Source organism: Phascolarctos cinereus, unplaced genomic scaffold, assembly GCF_003287225.1.
Source record: "Phascolarctos cinereus isolate Bilbo 61053 unplaced genomic scaffold, phaCin_HiC Scaffold_5;HRSCAF=322, whole genome shotgun sequence".
Taxonomy (NCBI): Eukaryota; Metazoa; Chordata; class Mammalia; order Diprotodontia; family Phascolarctidae; genus Phascolarctos; species Phascolarctos cinereus.
In genome coordinates, this window is record NW_027555958.1 from 324,182,561 (window position 1) to 324,200,397 (window position 17,837).

The 17,837-nt window shown below is 39.5% G+C and overlaps 2 protein-coding genes and 1 long non-coding RNA gene across 4 annotated transcripts in view; 2 read left to right on the forward strand and 1 right to left on the reverse strand.

Annotated features, from left to right (window-relative positions):
- The window catches only part of KHDC4 (KH domain containing 4, pre-mRNA splicing factor), a 19,168-nt gene extending 15,306 nt beyond the window's left edge, over positions 1-3,862 (reverse strand). For both annotated transcript variants that reach the window (XM_020991563.2, XM_020991564.2), the window contains exons 1-2: positions 3,664-3,862; positions 2,070-2,286 (exon numbers count right to left, since the gene is read on the reverse strand). In XM_020991563.2, the coding sequence (XP_020847222.1) occupies positions 2,070-2,286; positions 3,664-3,701 (255 nt within the window). In that variant the 5' untranslated portion in view covers positions 3,702-3,862. The remainder of the gene's footprint in view (positions 1-2,069; positions 2,287-3,663) is intronic.
- RXFP4 (relaxin family peptide/INSL5 receptor 4) overlaps positions 3,783-17,837 on the forward strand; it is a 27,253-nt gene continuing 13,198 nt past the window's right edge. Inside the window, exon 1 of the mRNA XM_078156167.1 lies at positions 3,783-3,865. The gene's annotated coding sequence lies outside the window, so the exon portion shown is untranslated. The remainder of the gene's footprint in view (positions 3,866-17,837) is intronic.
- Positions 3,819-17,837, forward strand: part of LOC110211939 (uncharacterized) — a 27,491-nt gene continuing 13,472 nt past the window's right edge. The window contains exon 1 of the long non-coding RNA XR_013487260.1: positions 3,819-3,909. This is a non-coding gene — a long non-coding RNA (uncharacterized LOC110211939). The remainder of the gene's footprint in view (positions 3,910-17,837) is intronic.

Genomic DNA, 17,837 nt, shown 5'->3' on the forward strand with positions numbered 1-17,837 from the left:
AGGAGGGCAAGACATCATTTTGAGGTCTCTGCCAAACTGCTTTTAATCTTAGCATGTGTGTACGGATTTGTCACTACAACAGTGCTATTAATTATTCCCACCAAAGAATGTGAGAGGAATGAATTATGATGGTTTGCAGCCTAATTCATTCAAGTAAGCATGTAGTAAAACATATGGGAGAATCCACTACATGATACTCCTCAGATCAGATCTTTATCCCAAATCTCACAGCCACAGAACCTCAAATCTGCCTAGCTTTATTTTATCAATACCTCAAAAGGTTGCTTTCAGCAACCTTAATGAAGCACACAATGTGCAGCAAAAATTACACAAAGTAAAAAACCCTAGTTCATTTTTCTTAAAACTGAAAGTACTAAGGGGCAAGTAGGTGGCGCAGTAGATAGAACACTGGCCCTGGAGTCTGGAGGACCTGAGTTCAAATCCAGCCTCAGACACTTACTAGCTAGCTGTGTGACCCTGGGTGAGTCACTTAACCCCCACTGCCTCCAAAATTTTAAAAACAAAAAAACCCCCCAAACCTGAAAGTACTATCAGTTTCTAATTACATGTCATGATTTTTAAAAAAATGTATTTTTTCCAAGTACACGTAAAAACAATTTTTAACATTCTTTTTAAAAAATTTCGAGCTCCAAATTCTCTCCCCCCTATCCCTCCCCTCCATGGCAAACAATTTGATATAGGCTATACATGTTTGCCGTGACTTTTTAATCCTGGAGTACCTCTATCACACTTCTGGATGCCTCTCACCAATGTCCAGTAGGTTTGTGGTTCAGGGAAAATAAAATCTGACATTATTTTGTACAATGGGTAGAGTCTACAAAATTTCTGTGTAAAGCAAAAACGTGGATACAGTACCATATAGTCATATTTTCTAAATGAGTTCCATTATAATTTCAGAAATATATGTCCATGGAAAAATGTGGGGCCCAAGAAGCCAACATTTACTTCCAGGATTATTCTGCATCAGTATGCACTTAGTTCTTTGCCCCTACCACTACCACAAGAAACGGACAATTGTTTATAATACACGTGCTGAAATACTGAGGGAAAAAATTATTTACTTCTACTTTACTGGGAATTCCCATTAACTTCACAGAAACTGAATGTTCAAGCAGTCATTCTGATTCTAATAATCTGAAACTTCTAACTTTCTAGACTTCGCTATCGTGATTCAACTACCTTCTCACTCTAGAACATTCCCCTGGTCCCCCTTCTCCCACTGATGAGTTCCTCCAGGGACCAGGCCAGCCATCCTCCATTCCTTTCCTGGCTCTGCTTTTGACTCTCTGGACTTCACCACCATTAGGGAAACTTGCTTCCCTAATCCTTTTCAACTCCCTTTTGTGTGTGATCTTCCCTCAATTAGAAGGTGGGCTCCTTTAGGGCAAGTATTCTTTTCTTTTTGCTTGGGGCTCAGCAGTGTCTGGCACATAGTAAACACTTAATAAATTAATGCTTGTAGAGCTACTTGGAGATACTTTTTCCAAACACTTGTTCCTTACTATTATAACACAGGAGAAATTACTAGGAGAAAGATTTCATTTTAACATATGAAAAAGCTTACAAACAATTAGAGGGCCACCTCAGGCAGTATTAAGTTGCATCACTGAAGGTACTCAAGCATAGGCTGGAGGGGTGTTAAAGATGCTACAGAAAATTAGAGACTGCTTCAAAGTGTGGAAAGTTGAACTAAATTATCTTTGACATCTCTTTTGAAGATTCTACAATTCCACATAATTTTCAGCAAAAAACCTAGAGTATCCAACATATCACTCTCAAACACACACACACACACTAGAGATTCTTCAATTTTCATTAAATTTTAAGGTAAATTAAGTAAATTAGTCGATTAAACTTTTAGGCTTATGCAACACTAAGAAATGTACTTTTATTCAGAAACTGGCTAAACATATCAATCTTAAAACATATTATTTTAAAATGAACTATTTAACCTCTAATTTAGTGTTAGAGAAATGCTTCAATAAATAATCTCCTATCATATCCCTCTAAAAAGAAAATATCAAAAGGTGAGCCTACTCCTGAAATACCTTCTCAACAGCATTTTGGGTTGGTTTGAGTTTTCCTTTAGCCATCAGCATAGCGTTGATTTTTGCTGCCACAGCAGCTGCTGCATCTAAGGCTCCTGAGGGAGCAGCTGCTGATCCCCCAGGACTCCCCCCACTGTTGGGAATCTCTCCACCAGGGGCAGCAGGTGGGAGGAAGAGAAGTGGGGCTGGTGCTGGCTGGTCCCATTTACTTCGGCGCCTTAAGGAATGAGATAAAAACGTCAACTCTCTGAAAGCCCTAGCTGCCCTTCCTTTACCTCTACAATTTCAACTCCCTATTCCTCCTTTACCAGCTCCAGATAACTTGCCCTACTTTAATACTTCAAACCTTACCTGGAATAATACACCCACTCTCTTTCTACGTATGTGTGCATGCGCGTGCATGTGTATGTGTGTGTGTGTGTGTGTATGTGTGTATATATATATATATATATATATATATATATATATATATATATATATATATATATATATATATATATGTTTATTTTGTTTGAGACTGGGTCTCCTCTCACCTTGTGTGGAAGTACAGCAGCTATTCACTGGATGATCCCAATATTGATCTACATGTCAGCTTTAAGCTATACTCCCATTTTTTCCCCACTTCTACCAGTTAGGCCCTCCCTACACTTTGTGGGGCTCATTATATTAATGCCTGACTTAGCTCAGACATCCATTTGATTTCAGTCCTACTCCTGCTAAAAACTCCAGTTATCCACCAGCCTCAGCGTCCTAAGCTACAGGTGTGTGCCACCCCATGCTGTTTGTAGTTGTACAACCTGCTTTGCACTTTCCTCAAACTAAGTAAGAATTGCATGTTATTATTCACGTCTGTCACGTGAAAGTAAAGCTCAAGGAATCACATAGCATTGTGTCCCACTAAGCTGTCAAACAAACTCCCACCCTCAGTGAGGTAGCAGGACGTAGCAATCGATTTGTAGTCATCAAGACATATGTTAAAATCGGATTTTGCTACTGATTAGACCTATGACCTTCAGAAATCATTTCTCTGCTCATCTCTAAGATAATATAACGGACAGAAAGAGATGATTCATAAGCTCTCTACCAGCTCTAAATGCTCTAATTTTCAAGTCTGCTATTCTTCCTGTTCTAACACCTTACCTACTGTTATTCCCCAAATTTCAAGGACAATTTCGACAAACTTATTTAGCTCTTATCCATGTGCAACTCTATTCCCTCTCACTCTCAGATCTGGGCCCCTTTAATTGCCCCCGCCCCAGAAGCCCTGTCACCTTCCCCATCGGTCAGCCCCGCCTCTTTCCCCTATTGGTCGTCCGGCCTCCCTCTCCTCGGGCTCCCCAACCCCCAGCGACCTCCCTAAAGCTCCTCCTCCCCGCTTTGTCCCTGTCCTACTCGCCTCAGCCTCCCCTCCGCCCCTTCTCAGTGACCCCCCCCCAACTCTCCTCCCCTCACGCCCCCTCCTCATGTTCCCTTCCACCTCCGCTGCCCTGGCCAAGCCTCACTTCATCTCCTCCCTCTGCTACCCCGGCCCCTCGACTCTCTCCTCATTCCTTCCCATTCCCGCCCACCACCTCCTTCACCCTGCAGGCCTCACCCGCCACCCCCGGGATGCGCCGCACTCCCCGCGGACATGGCGACAGGATCAGCTCAACCACCCGCCAACTACCACCCCACACCACTAACACCCCTCCTCGTCACTTCCGCCCCCAACGCCTTCGCGCACAGTCCTTTCCGGTCGCGAGGCGGGGCGGTTCCGGTGTCAGGGATTCCAAGGATTGGACGTGGAGCGGAAAAAGGTGCGCGGATGGCGGGAGCATGGGAGTCTCTTGAGGCATGCGCAGTATGTTTTTCCGGTTTCTTCCCCCCTTCCCCTGCCCCCGCAGGCTGCCCTGGAGAGGAGGATTGATGCGGAATTGCTTTTCACAGGTGGGCGTGGCCTCTGTGACCGCCTGTGCTGTGGGCACGTGAGCAGGCTAGGTGGTGACCAGGGATTAGATACGCATGCGTCAGAGGTAGAGTTGGGCCATCTGTCTCAAGAGTTTTGTGTACTGAATCCTGATTAAGTGCTACGCTTAGGTGGCAGTGAGGAAGGGGGACCCATAAACTTCAACTTTTCCTTCAATTCAGCAAACTTTTAACAATGCTTTAATGTTTTCTTTTAAATTATTTTGTTGTTTTTCAGTCCCGTCTGACTCTTTGTGACCCATGCGGTCCACGGTGTTTTCTTGGCAAAGACACTTTAATGGGTTACCTTCTCCTTCTGCAGTGGATTAAGGCAAACAGAGCTTAAATGACTTGCCCATTTATTTTAACTATTCTGTATTTTGTACTTGTATTCAAATATGAAAACAAGAGCACAAGAAAATAAGGAAAACAAGAGAGAGGATTCTATTCTTGTCTGTCAATTCCTCCTATTAACCCATTTCAACGTTTACTAAGAGCCTACTGTGTTTAAAAAAAAAACAAACCCACTGTGCTTCTGTCTGGGAGAGAGAGAAATTATAAACAGTACAATGTTTCTGTCCTCATAACACTTACATTCCACTGAAGCACAGTTAGGGATGCTCTTCCCCCAATTTCCTTCTTTCTTCCTGGGCTATGACTGCACCCATGATGGCAGATCAGGGTTGTTTCCCCAAAGGGCGGCTATGCTGCTACAACTTGGTCCTCAGGGTCCTAGAGGAAATCCTGCTGGGGAAGGGGTGATAGGGTAAGATATACTTCTACTCACTAGTATCCCTCCTGAGCCCCCACTGGTTTACTTCCTATTTAAACAAATCAAGATGACACTGTTAACTCTTAATCATGAAACATTTACTAAGCAAGGCAAAGCAATAATGTTAATACCATAATTGCTCACAAATGTGTCATACTTTCCTGCAATGGATAGAGTCCATGGAGGAAAGTAGGCATAAAATTACAGAAACCTAGCAGTGAAGGAGGTAACGGAAATAAATCTTTGTGCCTAGAGCAACTCATAATTCTAGCCTGTAGGTCTTAAGATCCTTACTCCCTTTATGATCCTGTCTTGTCTGAGCCTCTCCACTCCCCTAATAGACAAAGCTGCTTCCTTGCTACTCTCTTTTTAGCCTTAAGCCTGGAATCTGAAAAGCTTTTCATTTCTGCTCCCTTGGCTGAATGCTAAGGCAGCATTACAGACTTTCAGTGAAAAGCAGTTCCTGTAAGCCTAGTATCTATAAAACTATTTAAGTCTGTTCTTTGGTTTTGAGTAGTTTGTCCTTCTTTAGCCATTGAAGAGCAATAAAGAGCAAAGTAGCCAAACCTCAAAAGAGTTTCCCCACTTTCCAGGTATAGATGGTACTAAAGACCAAGAGAGCCTTTCTCCAGTTATCTTCCAGGATCAGTTGGAGCTCCCTCATCAGTTCAACAGCCAATATCAGCAGCAGCAGAGTCTGTGCCTCATTAGTCATCTGGAATCAACTGGGCTATTATGTGTTGACTTCTGTATTCTTCTTCTAGCTTGCAATGTCTCAACTTCTGTAAACAGTTCATCTCATTGGCTTCTACCTTCTAATTCCCCAGGTTCATGTGGCTTCTCAGTCAGCTTTCCTGCCACAAATTAGGGACCCCTCCTAGATATTTATCCACCCCTGTATTAGGTTGAGAAACACCAAGTCCACATTTGTCAGATGTGACATAAATAGTCAATGTTCAATTTTCCCATAGTTATCAAAGAGTTCTCTGACTCATTTCCACAGAAGGGAAGTTCCATATCTTAAAGCAGTCATATGTAAATTAGATTCTGGGAAACAATGCACTGCAACCATTAGTCAGTACTTTTGCCAACAAAAGGGGCTATTTTCACTCTAGTCCTCTGAAAGCAATGTATCTCTCTTCAGGCTGCTTTTCTATTTCTTACTCAAATGTACTTTTTATTCCTTCTTCAATAAGTTAAATGCCCATATTAAAAAGGGGGGGGAGTACTTACATATATGCAATGCGTAATTATAATAATACATTTGTATAGCACTTTTTGGTTTGCAAAATGCTTCATAAAGATTATCTCACTTCATCAGCCTAACAGCCTTGGCTGGCAAGTAGTACGGTTATTATACCCATTTTACAGATAAGAAACCTGAGGTTGAAGGAAGTTAAGTGACTTGTGTAAGGTCACACAAACAGATCCAGCACCTAACACCCTGCTTATATTGCTTATCGTGTTAAGCATGCTCATGATTAGAGCACCAGAAAGTGCAAACAAAGTTCTATGTGAAGTTTGAACAAGAAGGGTGTTTATGGAGCTGGAATGAGGGAAAGCTTCAAATACCAAAGGTGGTATTTGAGTTGAACTTCAAAGAGCAATGGGACTTCAACAAACTTCTCTGATTTGGTCCAACATACCAACGTGTTTCTATACGTACCCAAGCATAACCTTGGAGTCATCCTCAGTTTTTTCTTCTCACTGCAGGGCAGGGGTAGAAGGTGATAGCCTTAGTTAGACAGTTGCAAAGTCTTCCACATAATTTCTTTGGTCAATCAGTTCCCATCTCTCCATTCATATAGTCACCGCTCTAGTTCAGGATCCCATCTCTGAAATATTGTAATAGCCTCTAAAGTGGTGTACCTACTTCAAGTCGCTTCCCTCTCCAATCCATTCTCCACACAAATGCCAAAATAATCTTGGGCCTGGTCTGTTTAAAACCTTTTAGTGCTCTCTGTTCCCTCTATGGTAAAATAAAAATTCCACAGGCTGGAATATAAGACACTCCAAAATCTGACGCCAACATCATGTAATAGGATTGGTTGATCAGGAAGTCTTTGATCAATTTAATGAGTTCCAATCAATTTGAAGAGATCACAGGATATTGACTTTGCTGCATCTCACATCACTCAGCTTTCCCCACTATCTCCTTCTTTTATCTCTTTCTCATAAGAAGAAATGGCCCTTCTCCTTGCCAAGACAAACCTCTCAATATGCACACAATAACCTATTCCTTCCTGTCTTCTCCAACAGATTCCCCCTCTATCATTCCCACTCTAATCTTTAATCTCTCATTCTCAACTGACTTTTTACCTGCTGCTATATTTCCCCCATCCTCAAAAAACCCTTACTTGATCCAACATTCCCATTAGCAATTGTTACTGTTAAATTGCTTGAGAAAGCTGTTTTTACTAAATGCTTCCATATCCTCTCCTCTCACATTTAAATCCTTGGCAATTTAGCTTCTGACCTCATCACTGAAACTGCTTTCTCTTTAATTATGTGTTCTCTTAATTGCCAAATATAATAGTCTTTTCTTAATCTTTATCCTTTTTGACCTCTCTGCAACTTTCGACACTATCAGTCACCTTCTCCTGGATACTCTCTCCTTTCTAAGTTTTAGTGACATTGCCCTTTCCAGGTTTTTTTCCAATATGTCTAACCATTCACTCCTCAATCTCTTTTGCTCAATCTTCATCCAGGCCACACCCACTAAATTTGGGGGTCCTCCAAGGCTCTTCTCCCTTTAGGGGACCTCATCAGTTCCCATGGGATCAATCATTTCTCCACAGATGATTCCCAGATATAATTTCCTGCTCTAATCCCTCTCTTGAGCTGTAGTCTCTGATGAATAGTCAGTAAACATTTATTACGTGCTTACTGTGTGCCAAGTTCTGTGCTAAGTGCTAGGGTTACAAATACTAAAAAAAGAAAGATAGTCCCTGGGGCAGGTAGGTGGTGCAGTGGATAGAGCACAGGCCCTGGAATCATAAGGAGCTGAGTTCAAATACTCACACACATAACACTCACTAGCTGTGTGACTCTGGGCAAGTCACTTAACCCCAATTGCCTCAGCAAAAACAAACAAACAAAAAAACTAAACAAAACAGAAAGTCAGTCCCTGCCCTCAAGGATATATAACAGGGGAAGACAATGCACAAAAGAGAGCTGAAAAGTGGGGGGTGGAGGTTCCCAGCATGGGGGCATAGTGAAGAACCTAAAGAAATTCAAAATGAATGTTGCTGATCAAAGAAGTCCGAAAAGTCCAAAATTAGTTCAGATAGATTATAAATGAAGAGATATCTGAGATGTCTATCCTGTCCCCTCCTTCAATGGAGGAGCTTATGGCTCCTCTCTTCAATCAGAGGAGGTGCAGGGTGCTGATCAGTCAAGCAATCAATAGACATTTATTTAACACCTACTCTTCAGTAAACGTTTATTTAGCACCTACTCTGCTTCAGGCACTGTGCTAAACTCTGGGGATACAAAAGGAGGAAGACAGTCCATGCCCTCAAAGAGCTTACAATCTACCATACAAATATATACAAAGCAAGTTACATGCAAGATAAATAGGAAATCATTCATAGAGAGAAGGCACTAAAATTAAGAGGGGTTGGGAAAGCCCTCTTTTAAAAGGTGGAATTTTAGTTGGAACTTTAAAAAGGCCAGAGAAGTCAATAGACAGAGTTGAGGAGGGAAAGCATTCTAGGCATGGGGGACAGTCCAGAGAAAATGCCTGGCGCCAAAGAGATGTGAGTGTCTTGCTCACAGAACAGCAAGGAGGCCAGTGTAGCTGGATCAGAGTAAGGGACTAAGATGTAAAAAGACTGGAAAGGTTAAGAGGGGGCTAGGTGATGAAGATCTTTGAATGCCATCAGCATTTTGTATTTCATTCTAGAGGCCATAGGAAGCTACTACACTGAGGAGTAACATACTCAGACCTGTGCTGTATGAAAATCACTTTGGTGGCTGAATAGAGGATGAGTTGGGATGGGGAAACACCTGAGGCAGGTAGACCCACCAACTGGTTATTGCAGTGGTCCAGGCCTGAGGTGATGAGGGCCTTCACTAGAGTGGTGGCAGTGTCAGAGGAGAGAAGGGGGGTGTGTGGAATAGATATTACAAAGGCTTCCTAATACCTTCAGGATCAAATATAAAATCCTGTTTAACACATAAAGTCCTTTACAATATGTCCCCTTCCTACTCTGCCAGCCTTCATTATGATGTACTTTATGATCTAGCTACGCTGGCTTGCTTTGCTGTTCTTCAAACACCAAACTCCATCTCCAGACTCCAAACCTTTTCACTGGCTGTTCCCCCATGCCTGGAATGCTCTCTATCCTCACCTTTGCTGCCTGGCTTCCCTGGCTTTCTTCAAGACAGCTTATATCCCACCCTTTACAACGCACCTTTCCCAATCATTCCCTTTTCCCCTTACCCAATGCCTTTCCTCGAGATGACTTTCCATTTACACTGTATATATCTTGAATGTGCAATTTTTCGCATGTTTTCTTCTCCATTAGAATATGAACTCCTTGGGGATGAGGATCTATTTTTGCCCTCATTAGTATTGACACAAATTAACAGTGCTTGGCACATAACAAGCACTTAATAAATGCTTATTGTCTGACTGAAGAGCACATCACTTGGAATTCAAACTCTGACACACCCTACTCATTTGGCTTCAGCAATCGTGTCTTCCTCCAGATGATTGGTTTACTGAGAGTCAAGAGGATGGACTCTGGTCAGGGAAGTCACAGTTTTATGATCTATAAGAATGTGCTATGAAACGTCTCATCCCTTTTTTTTTTAATGAATTTTTACTGGTATTTTGTTTTTTTGTATTACCTTCATTTCTGAATATTTTCTACTCCTTTTCAAAAAGCTGTAATAAAGGTTTGGAAGGACAGGAAAAAAAAATCAGTTCAGCCAAACCAATCAAAACATCAACCTCGTCCAACAGTATTTCAAATATTACACACCCATAATCCCCCAACTCTACAAAGAGATAATAAAGGTACATTTTTCTCAACTCTTCTCCAAGGCCAATGTGGGATATTATAATTCCATGAGCTGCAGTTTTACCTTTTTGTTCTATTTACATTGTTGCAATCATTGTAATATTGATTTTCTGATTCTGCCTACTTCACTAGTAATGAATTTATATAAATCTTCCCATGCTTCTCTACATTCTACATACTCATTGTCCCTTATAGCACTGTAACATTCCATTAACCACACTTTGTTTTGCCATTCTCCAATTGATGTACATCTATTTTACTTCCAGCTCTTTGCTACCACAAAAAAAAGTGCTGTTTCAAATTATTTCTTTATGTTTTTGACCACACTGAGGAAGATGCCTAGCAATTGGACCTCTGAGTCAAAAATTGTGGTGTTTTAGTGACTTTTTTTAAAAAGCATAATTCCAATTGCTTTCCAGAATGGTTAGACCAATTCATAACTCTACTTACATTATGTTAGTGTGCTTATCTTTCCATAGTTCTTTCAGCATTGACTATTTACATCTTTTGTCATATTTGCCAATTTGTTAAGTGTGAGATGAAACCTTAGTACTGTTTCCCTATTCTCTTTCTGCATTTTTCTCTCCCTTGGATTTCCAGAGTAGAATACAGGAAGGAGGATGCTTGCTGAGGCAAACCTTTGAGAAGCAAGTTTCTGGATTCTTAGTTCTCATATACTTTTTGACTTTCTGATTCCTTTTTTAGACCAGAGCCTAGTGATCTTGAGAATGGAACACTTCTAGGCTTGGAGTTTATCTTGTGAGTAATCCAGAGTTTTCAGATTGTTAACTTGTATAGTTCCCAAGAGATCCAGTCTGAGTTTGAGAGTTGGGCGCTAGCCATCCAAATGGAAATTTCTTCAATAATGTGCAATCTGGGAAAGGAAAAGGGAGAGGCTGCATACCAAGGCAAGAGGAGGACTCAGCCCCATAATGGGGCTCCCACAGACCCACACAGGGGTACTTCAATGGGGACAAGTACCAAGTAGGAGCTTTGTCTTGGGTCACAAATACAGGGCAAAGTGAGGAGACCTTCAAAGTGTCGAAGCCATTTCTCAGTAATGGGAGGTGGAGAAAGGAGGAAGTTCAGAAGCCAGCAGCAGCAGTAGCAGTAGCAGAACCAGAACAATGAAGGCATTACTCCCAGACCAGTTCTGTCACTCTGAAGTAGCAGAGCTCTTCATTTGGCTAACTGGGTTCAGTCTACTCTTGCTTGACCCAAATCTAGGTCAGGAACTTGCAGAGCTCAGACCAGGGGGGTAGACATCAGACTTTGCCCTAGAGCACTGAAAGCTTGAAGGTCTCCAGCCTGTCCCTGAGAACCTAGAATAATACAGTACTCAGTAAAGCAGCAACAGGACCCATCCAGACCTTCCCTCCAGAAGTGCACATAGCTCAGCCCTAATATTAAGTCCCTGGAAGAATGGGCAAAAAAAGGAAAAGAAAGAAAAGAAAAGAAAAAAAAAAAGAACCCCACTGTAATGAGCAATTATGGTGGCAGGGACACAAAACACAAACAAAGAAGAGAATTACTCTAAAACTTCTATAAGCATTATCCCAGAGAAAAACACAGCTTGGAGACAAACTCAACTAGAGTTTTTGGAAGAGATGAAGTAAGAGTTAAAAATTGTTTTTATAAATGGAATGAGAGTATTTGAGGAAAAATTTGAAAAAGAAATGAGAGCTATGACAGAAAGAATTGAAAAGGGAAGTAATTCCCTTGTGTCTGCACAAGAGGTATACAACTTTGCTCAAGCAAAAAACTTCCTGAAAACTAGAATGGATAAAATAGAAACCAAAAACTCCATGAGACAACAAGAAATATTAAAACAAAGTCAAAAGGCTGAAAAAAATTTAAAGAAAATATAAAGTATCTCATAGCACAAACAACTGACCTAGATAACAGAGCAAGGAGAAAAAAAAATTTTTCTAATTATTTATTTATTTTTTGTTTTCAACATTCACTTCTATAAGATTTTGAGTTTCAAATTTTCTTACCATCTCTTTCTCCTCCCCCCACCCCAAGATGGCATGTAATTTGATATAGGCTCTACATATACATTCATATTAAACCTATTTTCACATTAGTCATGTTGTAAAGAAGAATCAGAACCAATGGGAGAAACCATGAGAAAGAAAAAAGAGAGAGAGAGAGAGAGAGAGAACAAATAATATACTTCGATCTGCACTCAGACTCCATAGTTCTTTTTTCTAGTTGTGGACAGCATTTTCCATCATGAATCTTTTTGGAGTTGTCTTAGATCCTTTCATTGCCAAAAAGAGATAAGTCTATCAAAGTTAGTCATCACACAGTGTGGCTGTTACTGTATAGAATGTTCTCCTGGTTCTGCTCACTCAGCACCAGTTCATAGAAGTCTTTCCAGGTTTTTCTGAAGTCCACCTGCTCATCATTTCTTATAGCATGATAGTATTCCATTACATTCATATACCACAACTTGTTCAGCCATTCCCCAACTGATGGATATCCCCTCAATTTCTAATTCTTTGCCACCACAAAAAGAGCTGCTATAAATATTTTTGTACATATGGGTCCTTTTCCCGTTTTTATGATCTCTTTGGGATACAGACCTAGAAGTGGTATTGCTGGGTCAAAGGGTATGCACATTTTTATAGCCCTTTGGGCATAGTTCCAAATGGCTAAGGAGAAAAAATTTAAGAATCATTGAACTATCTAAAAATGTCACGACCAAAATAAGATCCTAGACATCATGTTTCAAGTAATTTTAAAAGGAAACTGTCCATATCTCTTAAAGCTAGAGAGCAAAATAGAAATAGAAAGAATCTACTGGTTACTTCCTGAAAGAAACCCCCAAATGAAAACTCCCAAGAAAGTGAGAGCCAAAATGCAGAACTTCCAGGTCAAAGAAAAAATATTGCAAGAATCCAGAAGCAAAGAATTTGGTAACCAAGGAGCTATAGTCAAGATTACATACTATTTAGCAGCCTACCACTATAAAGGATCAGAGAACATGGAATATGATATTCCAGAAAGCAAAGGGTATGCACTTAGAGCCAAGAATAGCTTACCCAGAAAAATTAAGTATAATCCTACAGGGAGATCCTATGGGATCTTTAATGATTCATTCCTAATAAACACAGGAGTTAAGAGAAATATGAAAATATAAACACAAACGAACAATGATAAGGGACTAAAACATTTAAACTGTTTAAATATGAGGAGAGGTTGCATGTGTCCCCTCTAAACCCTATCATCATCAAGGTTCATAGAGGAAGCCTAATTAGATAAGGCCTGAGAGTGGATCCATAATCTTTTGATGATCCTAAGAATGGAAAGAGAGGGGAAAAGGAATATACTGGGGGTTGGGGGACGGGAAGTGAAAGGAAGGTTAGAGAAAATAATCTCATGTAATCAGAGCGTACAAACAGATATCTACGCAAACAAGGAAGAGGAGATGGAGGAAGTGGCTGACACTTGAATTTCACTCTGAACTTGTCAAATGAGGAGAAAACGTACATATATACACAGAGCTGGGTACTGAAATACATTTCACTCAACAAGGAGATAGAGGAAGAGGAGAAGGGAGAATTAGAAGGAAGGTAAATTATGGAAGGTTTAATTATAAAGAAAACAAACTAATGATGTACAAAAATTTTATATCTCTTTTTGAGATGGTAAAGAATGGGAATCTGAGGCAGGGGCTCATCCTTTGGGTAATGGGTGAACAAGTTATGATATATAAATGTGATGGAATACTGTAAGAAATGATAAAGGAAATTATTTCAGAGAAACCTGGGAAGACTTGTATGAACTGATGTAGAGTGAAGCAAGCAGAACCAGGAGAACAATTTATAGAATGACAAGAATATTGTAAAGATAAACAACTTTGAAAGAATTAGAAACTCTGATCAGCATAATGGATAATTCCAGAGGACTAATGATAAACATACTATCCACCTCATAACAGAGGTGAAGAACTCACTCAGAGTGTAGAATAAAACCTTTTCTTTTTAATATGGCAAGTGAAAAACTTTGTTTTGTTTAATTATATATGTTAATAACAATGGATTTGTTTTTCTTTTGTTCCCATTTGGGGGGAAGGATAAATTAGGATGAGAGGGAGAAAAGGTGGATTTTTGCTGACTGAAAAAAGTAAAGTATAATTTAAAAAAGAACTTTAAGAAAGAAAATGAACAAATATCAGTATTAAATATATGTTTACCAAATGGCAAAGCATCTAAATTCATAAAGGAAAAATTAACTGACTTGCAAAAGACTGAGATAACAAAATAACAGCAGCTCTTACTAGTCCTCTTTTAGAGACTGACAAATGTAACAGAATGATAAAAAGGAAAACATAGAACTGAATAAACTATTGGAGAAATTAGAGTCAAAACACTAAATAGTAGCACCAAAGCATATACATATTTTTCAGTACTACTTTTTAGACAGTAGAACATGTATTAGGACACAGATAACTTCCAGATATATGTAAGAAAGCAGAAATACTAAATGTATCCTTTACAGATCACCATACAATAAAAATACAAATAACAAAAGCAAAAGACAGATCTAAATGGAACTTTAATGATGAAATCCTCAACAATGAGTGGGGCAAAGAATAAATCACAAAAAAAATTAACAACTCTATGAAAGACAATGATAACTTACAAAAATATCTCAAATGCATCTGAGGAAAAATTATGTCCCTAAAAATATACATTGACAGAATAGAAAAGGAGCATTAATTAACTGAACATGCAATTAGAATTTAGAAAGCAAACAAACAAACCCAAAATATGCACAAAAGAAATCTTGAAAATTAAAGGAGGAATAAATAAATTAGAAACAAACAAAAAAAACCCTAAAGCAGTGATAAAACCAAAAGCTGATTCTTTGAAAGGACTAGCAAAGTTGACAAACCTTTTGTCAAATTGATTAAGAAGAAAAGGAGGGGGACAGCTAGGTGGCAGCTAGGTGGCGCAGTGGATAGAGCACCGGCCCTGAAGTTAGGAGGACCTGACTTCAAATCCAGCCTCAGACCAAACACTTGACTCTTACTAGCTGTGTGACCCTGGGCAAATCACTTAACCCCAATTGCCTAAATAATAATAATAATAATAATAATAATAATAATAGTAATATTAGAAAATGAAGAAAATAAAATTTTAAAAGATGATCAAGGTGAAATGACAACAAAACTTGTTGAAATAAAAAATTATCAGAATACACTATACATAGTTATGGGCCAAGAAAACCGAGAACTCAAGAGAGGATTAGCTAACGAGATTGAGAGAGAGAGAGAGAGAGAGAGGATTAGTTACCAAAATATACAGTATCTAAATTAATAGAACACCAAACTAGGTTCTTAGATTATCCAGTCTTAGGAAAAAAAAAATTTTTTTGATTCAGATGTAAAAGAACTACTAAAGGAGGTGGGGATTTCTAGGAGAATTCTGTTAAAATTTTAAAGGACAATTAATACCTGTGCTACACAAACTATTCCCAAAAATTGTTAAAGAAAGCACTCCGCTAAATTCCTTTTAAGAGACAAATATATCACTGATACCTAACTTAAGGATGGACAAAGCAGAGAAGGAAAAGTATAGATCAATAATATTGTTGTTGTTTTGTTGTTCAGTCGTGTCCAACTCTATGTGACCCCATTTGAGGTTTTCTTAGCAAAGATACTGGAGTGGTTTGCTATTTCTTTCTCTGGCTCATTTTACAAATGAAGAAATTGAGGCAAACAGGGTTAACTGACTTGCCCAGGGTCACACAGCTAGTAAGTGTCTGAGGCCAGATTTTAATTCACCAAGATGAGTCTTCCTGACTTCAGGCCTGGTGCTCTATCCACTGTGCAGCTTAGCTGCCCTTAATAATATTAGGGCATAGAACATAAATTAAAAGGCTTTAAATAGACTACAGCAATTCATCCCAAAAAATCACTGGATTCATAGAAGGGATGCAAGGATGGTTCAACATTAGGAAAACAATGAACATAATTAATCATATTAAAAAGAAAAAAATCCCCCAAACCACATGATTATATTAATAGATGCAGAAAAAGCTTATAACAAAGTACAACATTCATTTATGCTAAAAAACAACAACAACAACAAAACTAGCCCTATGAAGCATAGGCATAAGAAGGATTTTTTTTTAATATGATAAATTGTCTATCTAAAACTAAAAGACAGCATAATGCAGCCCCTCCTACAAGCTTCTGTGCACCAATGAGACAGCACCCTGGGAAAGAGAACTGTCTGTTGGAACTATACCGGATTGGTGGAGAGGGGATGAGATCTTGCTTTCCCATGAACTCTGGTGCTCCAAGAAGAGCTTAGCTAGGAACTACTTAGCCAAAGGAACTGCTTTAGCAAGGCCTGCTGCAACTGTGGAAATAGGGAAACAAAACAAAGACTATCAAGAGTAGAGAACAACCCAGATTACACTGGTAGGCCTGTACCTTGAGGAGTCATTGGCAAAAAGAAAGACTTTACATACACTAAAATATAGCACCTCTTTTTGTGGTTGCAAAGAACCGGAAACAAAGTAGATGCTCATCAATTGGGGAATGAATAAACAAATTGTGTTATATGAATGTAATAGAATGTTAGTGTGCTATAAGAAACAAAATGAATACAGAGAACGAAAAAACATACAAACTGATGCAAAGTAAAGTAGTTATTCGAGTTAGGAAATCGATATACAAGACTACAACAATGTGTATGAAAAACAAAAACAAAATGATTGAAACTAAATGTTTCAACTTAATAAAGATCAAGCTTGGATCCAAAGGAGATATTTGCTCCTTTGCAGAGGTGAGGATCTGTGAGTGTGGCATGTTGAATATAACATCAGAGTTTTTTGATGTCTTCATTAGTTTTGCTAACCACAGGTGTTGACAAGGAATAAAACTAGTTCTGTAAAATCAAGTTTATAACAAGGTGATGGAACATGCTTAGAAATGGGTACCAGTCATACCCAGCTAAAGAGCTGAAAAACAGAAGTATTTTACTTTGTGATCAGCCATCACAGATCTATATCTCTTTGACAACCTCTTTCCCCTTTTGTCTAGTCTTACTTTCCCTGTATCCCTGGGGGTGTAAGATGGGCTCTGGAAATCTGTATCTCTTGGCTGTTTTTCACACTGCCATATCAGCTCCCACTCTATGTAGGCCAGAGGTGTCAAACACACAGCCAGTAACACTTCCCAAGTATGGCACTCATCAGATTAAAATGCAATTGGGAAATATTAAACAAAATAAATAAAAACACAGTTTTGTTGTTTAGTTGTTTTTCTGTCATGTCCAACTTTTTTTTCTTTTTTTTTTCTTTTTCTAGGCAATGAGGCTAAATGACTTGCCCAGGGTCACATAGCTAGTATGCGTCAAGTATGTGAGGCCAGATTGGAATTCAGGTCCTCCTGACTCCAGGGCTGATGCTCTATCCACTGTGCCACCTAGCTGCCCCATGTCTAATTCTTCACTGACCCCCTTTGGGGTTTTCATGACAAAGATACTGGAGTGGTTTACCATTTCCTTCTCCAGCTCATTTTACCGATGAAGAAACTGAGGCAAACAGGGTTAAGTAACTTGCCCAGGGCCACACAGCTAGTGTCTGAGGCCAGATTTGAACTCAGTTCTTCCTGACTCCAGGCCCTGTGCTCTATCCACTTGCCATCTAGCTGCCCCCAGAACACAACAGAACATAGATAATGTTATTATGTGGTTTTCTAAGTCAATATATGGTTGCACAGTTTAGTGGCCCCTCGCCCCACTCTACATTCTCTATGGATTCTACAGCTCCATAGGCCCTAGGATGCTGGGTGCTAATATTGTATCTACGCTTTCTCTGCTAGATGTGTTTTCTTCTCTTTTTTATAATAGGCTCTTTAAAGGGCAGCTAGGTGGCGCAGTAGATAGAGCACCAGCCCTAAAGTCAGGAAGACCTGAGTTCAAATTTGGCCTCAGACCAAACACTTGACACTTACTAGCTGTGTGACCCTGGGCAAGTCACTTAACCCTGATTGCCTAATAAAAT